At 34.5% G+C, this 14419-nt stretch overlaps 1 protein-coding gene across 26 annotated transcripts in view; it reads left to right on the top strand.

Annotated features, from left to right (window-relative positions):
- Positions 1–14419, top strand: part of Cadps2 (calcium dependent secretion activator 2) — a 557170-nt gene that overhangs the window by 408913 nt on the left and 133838 nt on the right. For all 26 annotated transcript variants that reach the window (XR_015448631.1, XR_015448632.1, XR_015448633.1 and 23 more), the window contains one exon: positions 10611–10712. Coding sequence is in view for 22 of the 26 variants with exons in the window: in XM_087204429.1 (XP_087060555.1) it covers positions 10611–10712 (102 nt within the window). In the remaining 4 variants the exon portion in view is untranslated. The remainder of the gene's footprint in view (positions 1–10610; positions 10713–14419) is intronic.

The following is a 14419-nucleotide window of genomic DNA, read 5'->3' on the forward strand; positions in this document are numbered from 1 at the left end:
CAAAACCACTTGAAAGACAGAAAGAAAAAAATGTCTAGGAGAGTAGGATTTGCCTTTTAGTTCTTATATGCTACCAGTTCTGGGATCCGTACTGTTTTAAGTGTCCAGATTGATTTCTATTATAATGCTTATGTGTGTTTGGGAAGAATTTGTTGATTAAGTATTGCATAGCACAGGATTCTTGCTTTTCTTTTGTGGAATAAACTTTCATTGATCAGACAAGTTAAATTATGGGTTTATTCTGAGTCTCCTCCCAGCTCTTTCCTCCACTTACACACTTAGAACGTGTGTATAGGTAAATATTTGTTCCGGTCCCTGTTGCTGCCACTTCTCAGTCCATAATATAAAAAACTGGATGGTTAAGGTAGGAGGACCATAAGTAAATTCAAACCCAGATTGGGCAACTTAGAGATTTAGCGAGACCTTGTCTAAAATTTAAAAAGGGCTGCAGACATACATCAATGTGAAATCCCTGGGTTCAATCCCCAGTACTACACAAGAGAAAAAAGATTGATCCTAGTCTTAGAATCCATTCGGGCTTTTACTTCATTATGGATACCAGGCTTGCTTTGAAATTAGGAAATATTACTAATTGTAGTTTTTTCTCAATATCCCAAACTAAATGCTCTACCCTAGGGTTCAAGGACAGTGAGGATGTTTAATCTTTGACAGCCAGTGTCAGGAGGTGTTTTACTTTTGGCTCTGCTTTAATTCCTCCTAACTAATGGATATCTGAAATACAAAGGAATAGAAAAATTGCAGTGAAACACACAAAACCACAGCAGATTACTTAATCAAAGTATTTTAGTCACTGATACAGAAAGAATTAAAGTTTAAACATTAAGTGGAAAATTCAGCTAATGGGCCCCCCAAAATATGTATGTTTGAGCCACATTCTAATGGAAAGTTACTGAGGCACCCATGAACTGTCTCCACTGCATAAGAGGCAGACTGATTTGAATCATAGGTTGCTATAGTTACCTTTATTCTATAAAACTTGTTTTCTTTAAAATGATAAGATGTAATTTAAGGTATATTTATATGTTTGTGCATATTTTATACTTAATATTACACATTAACTCTGTTTTCTAGAAAGTTAAAACATGCACATAGCCCTGTATTTAGAGTAGAAATTTGAGTCTATTTCTAATTCCACATTAACTGCAGGTAGCTTAAGAAGAAGAGAAGTGCTGATTTTAAGGAAATTTGGACCTCAGTTTAGGTTAGAAATTATGCAAAATGAGCTAAGAGTTATGATGTTTCCTGTAATAGTTACAGAGAAGATAATATTCAACAGTGTCATGCTGCCACAATGAAAAGATAAAGAGGCAAGAAATGTCTACTAGAATCCTGGCTCTGAAATTTGCAAACTTTTGGGCTGATCACTAAACCTTTTCAAAAATCAGAGTTCCCATATGTAAAGAGGAAAAATAGAAATGTATAATTTCTATTATACATAATTAGGTAGGATAATTATAAAAACTGCACCAGTATTGATTACTGTTATTATCCTAATAATACTTCCCTTTGTCATGCAGCCCACAAGGACATAAATTGTGAGGATAGAAAAAAATGTGAAAAATAAGTAGCAGAGCTGTACTAACACATGCTATGCAGAAATGTCTCAATGTGTGTGTAGTTATATTCTTAATTTCTTTGCTAATAGAATATTCAGGTCTTAGCAACTTCCCTTCTGAAAGTGTGCTTCTCTTGTCCAAGTCTGCAGCTTCGATGTTGATACAGACTTTTGTTAAAAATTCTGTCAATGTCAAGTCTTTCTACAGTGTTTACCTTCATCTTTTTTTATGATCATTTTTACATCTGTCAAGACATACATTCAGAGAGTCGTTTTGCTCATTACCTGAACCACCTCTGTCAAAAATTCAAAAGAAAAAAAAATTGCCTTTTGTTACTGACTGAAGTGAAGGACAGCAGTGCTGTCAGGATTTGAATGTTTTCAGCAAGTGCATCCTATTACAGTGGTGAGCTCTCTAGGTGTGTGTGTTCTGTGTGGTACATCTCTGAATAGCACTCTGAGTGTTTCAGAAATAAAAGAACAGAGTTAAAGAGAAGAGGCCTGGCTGGTCCCAAGACTGAGGAAGAGAGTTAAAAAGAAAGGAAGAAAGAAAAAATGAGTCAAGGACAGAAACCGACACACTCCTGCAGGATGGTAGCCACACATACCCATGAATAGCACAGCCACTCACTTGGTGATGGTGCCACAAGGACTGACAGGAAGGAGAAAAGAGACTTTCTGAGACAATGCATGATAGGGCAAAGTTCTAGGTTGATATTTGTGCTTATACATCTTGGTTTTGTAAGTCAGGCTGAGGACAGAAACTAAAGCAGCATCACAAAATGGCTTTTGTGTCCCAGTTTAATAATGTGAGACATGCAGTATATTCACCGACTCATCTACCATTTAGTAGGGCCCTTTTAGAGCTGCTACATGCCTTACAAAGGCCACCTCAGGTGTGTTGGCTTTCAAGTGTAAGGGGCAAAAGTACAACATTACTGTAGTAAGTATAAAATAATCCCTATTTTCCATGGATTCTAGATCATATGACAGTGGTGGGCAACCTTTATGGGCATCAATCAAATCATCATATTTTGATATTCCTCCTTCATGGATGATTATATTTCCCCTTGACTTATCTATTCAGAAATTATACCTCAACTTCCTGCCTCTAATTTTAGAGACATTTTAATAGCATCGTAGGTACTCCATCAAATAGAATCATCAGAAATTTTCACTACTCCTTCATTCTGGTCTTGGTTGTATGACTTAATTAAATTAAGTATAAGTGCCACATGAATTGTTAATGTGGGGGCTTAAATGTGGGGCAGACAGCATAAGCAAAGTTACTCTGATGTAATTTAGGTGATCCAGCAGATTTTATCCTATATGCTACATGCACAGAAGCAGGAGGATGGTATTGATGAGTGTCTTAAATATGCCAAAAGGATCTTTTCTATTCTTTGAGAAAGCATAGAGCAATCTCAAACCTGCCTTAATCCAAATTTCTGAGCAACAATGTCTATACCTTCCCAACCTCAAGCTCAATATAAATAATAATGTGTTCTATAACAACAGAAAACAAAAGCAGAGATAAAGTAGGAGAAAGAGGAAACGTGGTATGTTGGAAATTCCAGTAAACTATCTGTTTTTGTCATGGCTCTTGTATCTATGAGGTATTTGACTTTGAACAATTGGTTCTAGTCTTACACTGCCTCAGTTTCCAATCTATTCAGTGTGATAACCTAAATGCTACCTATCTCCCTTTGTTCCTACATAGGTCAAATAATTAAGTAAATATTTGTTAATGATAAACTATTATTTAAATATCAAATGGTGGTATTTTATATACAGAGTACAGGTTCAGTACCCCTTATATAAAGTACTTGAGGGTAGGTTTCAGAGTTTTTCAGATTTTTGGAATGTTTGCTGGTTGGACATCCCTAATCCTGGCTGAATCATGACCCAGATTTCAGAGTATTTGAGGTTTTGTTTTATTTGTTTGATTGATTGATTTTTGGACATGGTGTTACTAATTAGCCCATGCTGGCCTCGAATTCTTCCTGCCTTAGCCTCCCTAATGTCAAGATTCCAGGCATATGCCACCATACCCAAGTCAGATTGCAGAATAGTTTGGATTTCAGATTTTTGGATTAGAGGTACTCAACCTGTATTAGTTACTTAAGTTTCTGGTGATCATTGTTTAAAAGACTAGCAGTACTCAAGCAAATTTTCAGAGTGTCACAGCCCTAGCTGCATACCATCACAGATGAGTTTTGAGCAGTGCTGATTTCCTGAAATGTCTCCGCCCACTTCACCTGTGTTGCTGGGAAACCTTGTAGGCCCTAATGGAATAACTAGTTCACAGCCAAAACCAACCTGAATCCCATCATCATGCCAAGTAAGTAGATACACAGCAATTTGGGGAATAGTTACTAAGGCCACCAAATCAATCTCTTTGATTTCCATTCATGCCAAGCTACTTGGGTTTTTCTGAAACACTGAATTAAAAAGCCTTCTGATGATAAACCCCAGAGGAAGAAACAACAGCAAGTTTTTCAGTACATGGTAGACATTCCAGGTTACCAAGGAACAGATTTGAGAGCTAGACCTCTTATCGAGGTTCACAATATGCATTTTAGCCTTTTTTTTTCTTCCTTATTTAACTTCTCTCTCCAGCAGGAGAAAATCAAACTTCTACCCTCTACTATTCATCATCCATTTACTGTGGGAGTTCAACCCACAATTCTGGCAGTTTCAGAATTTGCCAACTGGAGTTCAGCCCCTTTTTTTCCTTAGTCATTATCTTCCCACTTTCAGTCAAAACTTTTCTGAAGTTCAACAGGGCAAAAAATTTTCTCTTATCTTCTTTAATGAACTTGTATTGTACTTTTGTCGCAGTATGAATTCCATTTTAGAATCCCTCAAAACCTGGTTAATATAGTGTTGATTTGTTTTGCTTTTCTTTATCAGACTCACATTAGGTAAAATTCACTCTTTGTGCTGAATAGTTCTTACAGTTCTATGGGTTATGCTAAATGTGTAGGCATCTGTCCACCACACTATGGTCACCCAAATGCACTACAAATTTCATCACCCAAAAAGCTCCCCGTGCACCATTTTGTAATACATTGTTAAATTAGTCTTCAGTTATTCCTTCTGTCTTTAGTTATTTTCCCTCCTTTCTTAGTTGTTTAACTCAGTTCTGATCAGCTTTTCTGCTTTTTTAAGTATAAGCACTGAAGACCATACATTTTTCCGTAAATACCACTTTTACTGCAGATACAAGTTTTACATACAGTATTTGATTAAAATGTCTTTGGAGGACTGGAGTGTAGTGGCACATGCCTGTACTCCTAGCATTTTAGGAGGCTGAAGAAGAAGGATTGCAAGTTCAAGTCCTGCCTAAGCAACTTAATGAGGCCCTATCTTAAAATAAAATGAAAAGGCTGGGAGGTATCTCAGTGCAAAAGGCACTGGGTTCAATCTTACTGCCTCAAAAAAAATGTTTTTCTTCTAAGAAATTTTAACTATTATAATTTCTTTTTACCATAATTATTTATACATTCATATTTAAGTTTTTAAGAATGTGAAGTTTTTTAGGTTATTTTCTTTAAATGAATTTTTAACCTTTTTTTTTTAATGTTCTGAGAATGTGACCTATATCATGCCATGTCTTCCCAACTTGAGATTTTCTTTATGGCCAAGTTGTGTCAAATATTATAAATGTTTCCAATATTGTAGATGCTTCATGTTGCTTAGAAAAATGTGTATTCTTTACCTTGATCTTAAAATCTAATAAACCCTTACTAATTGTTTTCCTATGTGATCTGTGGATTGTGACCAAAGTGAGTGGAGACATGGCACCACTGTGGTAGTTTCTCCCTTCTGTCTCTCTCAATTTTTGCTTTAGATACTTTAAGACTGTTTTATTAGGTACATTTCAAGCTTTAAATTGTTTCCAGGGTGAATGGTTATTATCATTTGTTTTTGTCATTATTACTTTTTTATTAGGCAACTAGCATTTTTATTTTGTAATAAATAATCTGTGGGAATTCTCCATTGAGAATATCCTCTTTCAAAGAAAACTTGCTCTTGGTTTTCCTGAGTGTTCGGGTATGTTACTGGAGCTACTTTATCTTCTTATATTGGAGTTTCATTGTTTGCACAAGTATGTGCTAGCTTTATGTGATCAGGCTTATGATACATTTTTTCAGGAAATATTTTTGTTCATAGTCTATAGAGGTGGAACCAATAGATTTTCTTGTTGGCTCCTTTTTGTAAGAATATCGATTCTTTTTACCCCATTCTTTTACTGACAATACAGCCAATTCATGTGTCCCACTTTTATGCAGACATCTCAGACTCAGCAGCCCTTGCAGATTAGATGTGTGGTGCAGTCATCTGTCCTGTTAAACACAATCCTTCTTGGTGTTAATATTTGTACCCATGACAGCCCTGGTGTTCACATTCACTCTTACTCAAGGTTTAGCTTCTCGTTCATTTTTCTTGCTCTTGCAATTAAGAGGATTATTTTGTTTCCTCAGAATGGCAAAACTATGTTTACCATGTTTGTTGTAGTTTATGTAGTTTATGTAGTTTAGGTATTTGTAGTGAAGAGTGATTCTTGGAATATAAAGTCAGTTACCTGTACTGGAAACAGAAGCCACATGAAGGAATTTGCATTTTTTTTTTTTTTTTTTTTGATACCGGGGATCAAACTCAGGACCTTGCACTTGCAAAGCAGGCAGCGGAATCACTGAGCTAAATCCTCGGCCCCTCAGAATTTGCATTTTGAAAATACATCATTTGGACATATTTATGGGGACTCCTGGAGCCTTCTCCATACTGTTCTCCACCTAATTAACTGCTTCTCATTTGTCATAGCTCAGCTAACATATCATTCCCAGAATTGAATCCTGATACTCTGCCCTTCTTAAATTTAATTGTATGCTTGTTGTCTTGCTTTTTATTGTTGTTGTTGTTGTTGAGATTTGGGGGGGGGTTATTTTTGGTTTTTGTTTGTTTTTTGCTCTTCTGTAATAAAATCTCTATCAGGATGAGAAACATTTGTATTGTGTTTACTTTGTAACTGGTGACCTGGCCAGGTGTTCCATAAATATTTGTTGAGTAAGAAAATGAGTGACATTTGGACCATCCCATCAAATTGTATAGGTAATATCTCGTGACATTTCTTATGGAGAGCTTATAATTAAATTTTTTAATCTATTTTTTTGAAAGAGGATTTCACTATGTAGTTCAAGCTAGCCTGGAACTCACTGTGTAGCCCAGGCTGGCCTCAAGCTCATGGCAATCTTCCTGCCTTAGCCTCCCAAGTGCTGCGATTACAGGCATGAGCCACCACTCCGGCTCAATATTTTTTTAATTTATCAAATACATTTATTTTTGGGAAACAAAAGATGGAGGAGGGAGAGGAGGGAAAAGAGATGGAAAAACAGAATTGAAGAAGACTACATGGTTTTTAAAAAATATACTATTAGGTATGGAGAAGGTAGTAGTATCTACACTAGAGAGCCCTCTACACCAAACTTAATTCTTTTTATTTTAAATTCTGCTCGGTATTTCAATTCCCTTGAATTCTACAGTTATGGATACCAATGGTTTTAGTTTGGATTAGTCCAAGACAGTATGTTTGTTCCCAGGAAAGGCTAGCTGTCAAACACCTTTTAGTTCATGGCCCAAAACAGAATCACATTATTAATTTCACTGTAGACATTTTCACTCTTTTTTAAAATCTCCAGTCAAATTAGAATGTGATACAAAATCCAGACAAGAAGATAGTTATTTTAAAAAGAGGGGATAGGTCTATGATTTCAAAATTGCACCTTATCAAATACTTTCTCATAAAAAATATATTTCTTCCATCTCAATAAACAAATAGGAGTAGAATCAGTTTCTTTTACTGAATGTTTAAAACTTCAGAGGAAGTCACAGGGCCCTGATTATCAAATATATGACCATCCAAGTGATAGATGATTTTGATTGAAACAATGGGAGATATTAGAGGTTAGAAAACAAAAAAGAAGGCATTATTGTTTTCTCCCTCGTCATCTTCCATCATTTTTTACTCTCGTGCTGTGACTTCCTCTCCTTTCCATTCTGTTCACAAATGGATATTGGTGGGAAATACACGAAGTGCAAAGTGACTTTTACCTACTGTGCTGCAGGCAGAATTGACAATTCAGAAATGTCACCCCCCAGGTGTCTCTCCCCTTCTCACTCTCTAGAGGAAGCTAAGATGTCATACATTCCTCAGAGGAGAGGGCAGGTGAAAAGGAGCCTGTAAGAAACTTAAAAGCACTGTGAACTTTAGCATTTGCCTACTCATTGCTTGCAAAATAATCTTTTGCAACAAATCATCAAACTTCCAAGACAAACTTACCTGATGTGTTGGAGGAAGAGATAGAGGAATTGGAAAGAAATGTCATCAATTTAACCAGACTGTTCTATACAACATTAGTCCCTGGTGTATTTATTCAACCCACAAAACATTATTATTTTTACTTTTATTATCTCAGGAGAAAAATTATCTTGAGATTTAAAGCATTTTGCTAAACCAAAATGACAACCAAAATCTCAAGATTTTCTGCCATATGTAATATGTTCTCTTGCCTTGTAAAGTGAATGCAGGATTACTGTGAAAATGTTATGTTGTTCTGCATTTAAAAACAGCACAGAGCCAGGTGCATATTTAGAATTGAATTCTGTAATTGATAATTGCTATGTTTATTTTAATAATGAAAGTAGACAAGAAAAATGTTGACAACACAGGAAATATTTGGATTTGTTGGCAAGAATTATTCTGGAAGGAACTATTACCTGTTGACTTGATTATAGCAAAGTTGTCATTCAATCCCAGTTGCTTAGAATAAAACGCCATTTCACACACCTAATATTCATTATTTCCTCTACTACCTATACAGCATTAAAATAAGGGTATGTGAATAAAGACAAGTCAAAATTGTTAAATGTTGTATTTGACCTGTCAGATTTTTATGTAGGTTCATATTGAACTCACTAAAATGATGATGATTCACTATATGTAACATTCTTTATCTTAATGAAATTGGACACAAATGAGCATCCACTACTTACCTTTTTTTTTGTCACCTGAACCCCTGGCTCCATTCTGTCAGGTAGACAGTGTGTCCCAGTAATGTTTAATGTGACGGGACAAATTACTCTGTCTCTGTGGATATGATCTCATTCGACAGTTGAATCAAATAAAAAAATTCACTTGAATCTAACCATGTGGCATCTGCCAGAGAGCTAAACTAAAGGATCAGGTCAGTCATCAAAATGAAGATAAATTTTTTGCTCTTTGCATGTTTAGTGAAATAGCCTCCTGTAACTTTGTGGTATGGGTGTTTATTGATGTTGGGTGGTATAAGTAGCATAGATTTTGTCTGAATGCCCAAATTCTCAGAGTAATGACTTACAAAGAATTCTCCGATAAGCATTGTGGTCCTTGTCATTGTTTATTCATAAGTCACAGTCTGGATTTTTTGCTACCGTTTGTGCAAGGGAACTGGTTGTGAAGTAATATGTAAAAAATCCGTTACTAAATTAATATAGAACATTAGAATTGGCTCATGGTTCACTAACAGAATATATATTTTATTTTTATTTTCTCCTTCCTAAAAATATGTGAAAGACCAGTATCTTGTCATTAATTTTTTCATCGTTACCATTAAAAATGCATTGTGATGGAATGTCATTTATGTGTCATTCTGAATATGAAATTAAGTAATTGATATTTCCCTATTTAGAAACAAAATATAATTATAATAAATGTTTTCAGAGCACAAATCTCAGCAGCATGTGTGTTGCTGAAATAAATTATTTACTGTATACTCGGAAAATAACTTTGTACTTAACTGATGCTTTGATATGAATAAAGGGTCATTTGTCAGTACTATTCACTTATAACTTTTAAAATTAATTGATTTCATCCTAACTGACTAGTTAAAAACCATCAAATATATATGTATATATTTCTGTATATGTGTACAAAAGAATAGTGTAAACATCAAATAAAAATCTTGTTAGCAAAGTTATTTTAAGCATTCATTTTTCTTTTAATAATCTTTGTTTCTACCTATTTTATATATGAACATTAAAATTAGTACATTGGAATGATAAGTGCATGCCTTTGGGAGTTAAAATACAAATTTAAAAAGTAAGCTAATAGGGAAATGCCTGTTGTTGTTAGGTGCAAAAGTTTCTTTTTGTTGTTGAAATACACGAAAAAGGTTTGAAATGAATATAAGATTAATGTGTTCCTTCTATATGTTTACAGATGTAAATAATTAATATTTTAGACAATTGCAGTACATCCGGCACCTTAAGTTGATACAGAATTCTAAGTCCCTGCTACTGGATATATTTTATATTTTCAATTCATATATTAGGAAGATTTTCTTTTCAGTTTCCATATCTATTTGTTAATCATAATGAAAATTTGAATTGATTCCTTAAGGATATTTAGTTAAACATAAAAACTTTGAGAAGAAACAAAGCTAGTCTTTATTCTCTATATATGTTTTTAATTCTTATATGCTTAAATATTTAAGAAACAGAAACAATAGAGGAGTAAACTTCTACATATGTCTAAAATTTCTGTATGTCTTACAACAACTGAAATTAAATCTCTAATATATTAATTTTTATTTGGAAGATATTTTAGCTTACATCTGGCCTATTTTTATGGAATATTTCAATTCAAGGGATATTCCTTTAATTGGTCAAATGTTTGATACCACTATAAAACACTTTTCACTGCCATTCTCAAGGACTAGTTATTGTTTTCTGTAGATCTGGAAAATATTTATTGTCATCCTTTACCTTGAAGGCTGTCTAAAAGAGAATAACTTCATTCCGTTCATTCTAGGTCAAAATATGAAGAAAATGGCTGCAAATACTTCCAATAAATTTCTACTATAAATACAACTAATATGAACACTGTGGAGCTATATGCCTTTTCCTTGATTATTTAGATGGGAGATGGGGTGCCTATATAAAACATATGTTACTCTATCAATATAAATTACTGATTCTCTCTTTCTCCCCCCAGGCCTGATGGAATTGGAACTGTTTCGGTGGAAGAAAAAGAGAGGTTTGAGGAGATAAAAGAGAGATTGTCTTCCCTTTTAGAAAATCAGATAAGCCATTTCAGGTGTATTTTTTATTCATCATTGCAGTTTGTCTGTTTGTTTGTTTGTTTGTTTGTTTGTTTGTTTGTTTATCTTACTCAATCCTTCATTTCCCTACAGATTTCTTTATCACATCTTCCTGCCACTATGGAAAAATTATTAACACCCCATCACCTACAGAGTGTGACCCACATTCATCAGTCTGTGGTCTGCTTGCAGCCTGTGTTTCAGTATCCACTGCTTTTTCGAATTAGCCATTCCCCTTGTGATATCCATTCTACTACATCTCTTGCTTGCCTTTTGTATTTTTGTATTTCTCCATCCGGCTCTGATAACTATGCTTCTCCTCTCTGTATCTTCATGCATGGAGTTTCACAGCCCACCATTACAATGGAGCCCTTCTCAGTTATTCTGGAAAATAATGTTCTGAAGTCTTTTATCAGTTATTGTCTGTACTCTCCAGTTGTCACTTAAAACATAGTTATAACATCCACTGCTCAAGTCATTAGTTATCTTTTTATTTATATTCTATGAGAAAACAAACCACACCTAGGACAGTTCCTTGCTCAAAAAATTATCAATAATAAGAAACATTTGCAGAGTAAATATCTTGATAGTATTTTCCCTTGCTTTTAGTTAATTCAAAATAATTTAATAGTTAAAAACACAAATATGCCAATACATTTTCCTTTTCTATCATTCTATAAATGTCTTATAAAATGCTGCCGTGCCAATGTAGTATGTCTTAGAGCATGCCCACTATTCTACTTGTGTAATTTGGAGAAATTCCATGTGGACTCATTGAAAAAGTATTTAGGTAAACCTACCTTCTCCAAAGTGAAATGCCCATTTGAATGTAGTATGTATGGGCATTTCAAGATTCTGTGTCCATATCTATAATATAAAAATCTTGGGCTTTCTGATTTCAAAATGGTGCTGAAGGAATTCTCAACACACACAAAAGAGCACACACTCTGCATCTATTCCCTTACAATAGAGATTTTCTACTGAAGCTGGAACCACCACCTTAGACTAGTAAGTGAATGAAGGAAGATTTTTGTTGTCACAATAACCAGTAGTTGAGCTAAACAGGTAATGCTAGGTTTAGACATGCAATGCTAGAGTTCAGATTTAACTCTTTGTCTAATTTTTGAGGTTATAAACAAGTCATAAAGAAGGTTTTTGTATTTGTAGATATCTGTTTCTGCATTTCTCATTGAAAGTATTGTCCCTTGGGTTGTATAAATGTGCTTTCAATGTATTTTTGGTGTCTTTCAATGAAAGTCAATGGAATTTTTCCTTTTTTACTTCTCATTGTTGGGACAGAGCTCGTCATTCAGTTGAATATAAGTAACCATCTGCATCTCCGTGATTATTGTACCAAAGGCTTTAATTACAACTAACAATAGTCCTTCTGCAAGATAGCTTAAATAGTAAATAAATTTATATCCCCATTTGCTTCCTGGCCTCAGCAGGCAGGCTTTCAGATACACTGATTTACTGTCTACCTTCCTGGGATGGCTTCATCCCCAGATTGACAGCAGAAAGACTACAGAATTCATTGGCCTCACAGCCATCCATGCCAGTGTTCAAAGGAATTAACTGTCTCTGTGATTCTCTTAAGATCATGAAAAGTTTCTTTAGAATATCCTAGCAAATTTCTTTCATATTTCATTTGTTCTAATAGATCAAATGCCCAATTCCAACCCAAAATCTGAAGCCAGAAGAAGCCCTTGGTCTAGATGCCTCAGTCCTGAGATTTGGGTGGAATCACTGTGACTGAGTTAGACTAACAGAGCTGTCCCACCAGGGCAGTTCAGGCTTCCCCTCCCCACCTGGAAATGACATAGTAATGGGCAGGGAACAATAGTTGTACACATAATTTATTATATTAGTTTCTTTTCTCTTGCAGTTTTCTCTATATCTCTTATATGTATATCTTCTTTGGATAAAAGTTGTACTCATTTCCCTTCTATTTGGTGTACTGAGTAGAAATTAATCAGTCTAAACATTTTGGACTTATGTTCCTTTTGGATATTCATAAGGTTTTCATAAATTTTACCAATTTTATCTTTCCTGCAACTATGGAAGTCTAGATAAGATTTTTTAAAGTATTGAAATAGAAGAAATTTCAGATAACTATATAGACACATTTTTAAAAAATAAAGTGTTTAAAAATCTGTCCATTAGGTCTATTGTAAGAATTCTACAGATTGTCTTCCTTATCCAGTTATATTAAAATTTAGAGAGGAAATGAACTGCTTATGAACTCATAATAAGGAAACAGTCTATGATAAAGAACTCATATTAGAATTTATTTCTTTAGGCCCAACTCTATCTAGAAATAAATTTCAAAAGCAGATAAAATAGTAAGGCAAAATAAATATAGCTGAAGTACTTGTGGTTAACAATGATAGATTGAGATGTGAAAAAAACATATTGAACACATATAGCATCTTGCTCATCCTGTAGAACCTAACACCATAGAACAATACTTCTCAAAAAGACATGAATCTATAAAGACAAGAGTGAGAGAGGAAAAAATGACAAAGAAAATTTGAAAAAATATTTTGGAAGTCAAGTGAATGAATGGTATCTAGCCATTCAGGAAAACAATTTAAAAATTATAAACTACCCCAGAGGTAAATCAGAGAAGCAATTGAACTTACATCAAACTTTACATCATATAGTCACCAAAATGTTTAGTAATTGCCAGTATGGAGCTTCCTTAGAAAGTAAGAGTGACAAAGGATTTGTTGTAAATATGCACAAGAAACAGATAGTTCCCCAGGTGTCTTTTCCTATACTGGCAGAAGATTGCAAATTTTACCCTCTGCAGGCACCTAGACTGGGATAAAAGAGAGGAGGAAGTACATATCAAGAACATCTGAAAGAAGAAGCAGAGATAGGTAAACATTTGTTCTTCAATTTGAGACTTAGAAACCTTGGCCAGCTCACATATTTGATTCTCAAAATGCTGCAGGCAGTCAGGCTTGTACTTGGCAGCCATAATCCAAGAGTCTAAGACTAGCCCAAAACACCTAAAAACTGCAGAAAACAAAGACTTCCTCTTCATATAATCCCAGCAAATTCCCTTTCTGTACAGACCATCTTCTATACCTATGTGCATATTACCTCCAATCACATTTTTAATACTACATTTTAAAAAATTATATAACTTGATCATTAGACATTTGATAAAAGTATTTAATACGGAAGACAGAGGCTAATACTGGGAAATAATGAGGTGAGGGGCCAACTTGGAATAAACAAAAATTATATGGGGAGAAGAAAATCAGAGGACAATCTAGTATTAGTCTTGGAGAAGTTTGTAAAGGAAGAACATATGTAAAACAAAAAATTAAAAAGAGCAACCAGCTCTTATTGGAGCAGGTCAGAAAACTCAAATAGATCAAATGGACAAAACATGGTAACATGTTGAGAAGAGATTTACCCACCTGGAAGAGTTTGGAGTTGTATAGTTACATTGAGTAAGTTGTATTAGAGTTTGGAATTAGATTAAATATGTAAAAGGGAGAGATTAAAAACAAAATTGAGACTTAGTGATTAAAATATTAAGCAGGCTGCCAAGCATGGTGGTGCATACCTGTAATCCCAGCGCTGAGGAGGCTGAGGCAGGATCATTGCTGTGAGTTTGAGGCCAGCCTGACCTACATAGCAAGACCCTGTCTCAAAAAAATGAATATATATAAATATATATATACATAAT

Source organism: Heterocephalus glaber, unplaced genomic scaffold (assembly GCF_053883595.1).
Source record: "Heterocephalus glaber isolate CG9 unplaced genomic scaffold, H.glaber_assembly_v1.0 deba00000546, whole genome shotgun sequence".
NCBI classification, from domain to species: domain Eukaryota; kingdom Metazoa; phylum Chordata; class Mammalia; order Rodentia; family Bathyergidae; genus Heterocephalus; species Heterocephalus glaber.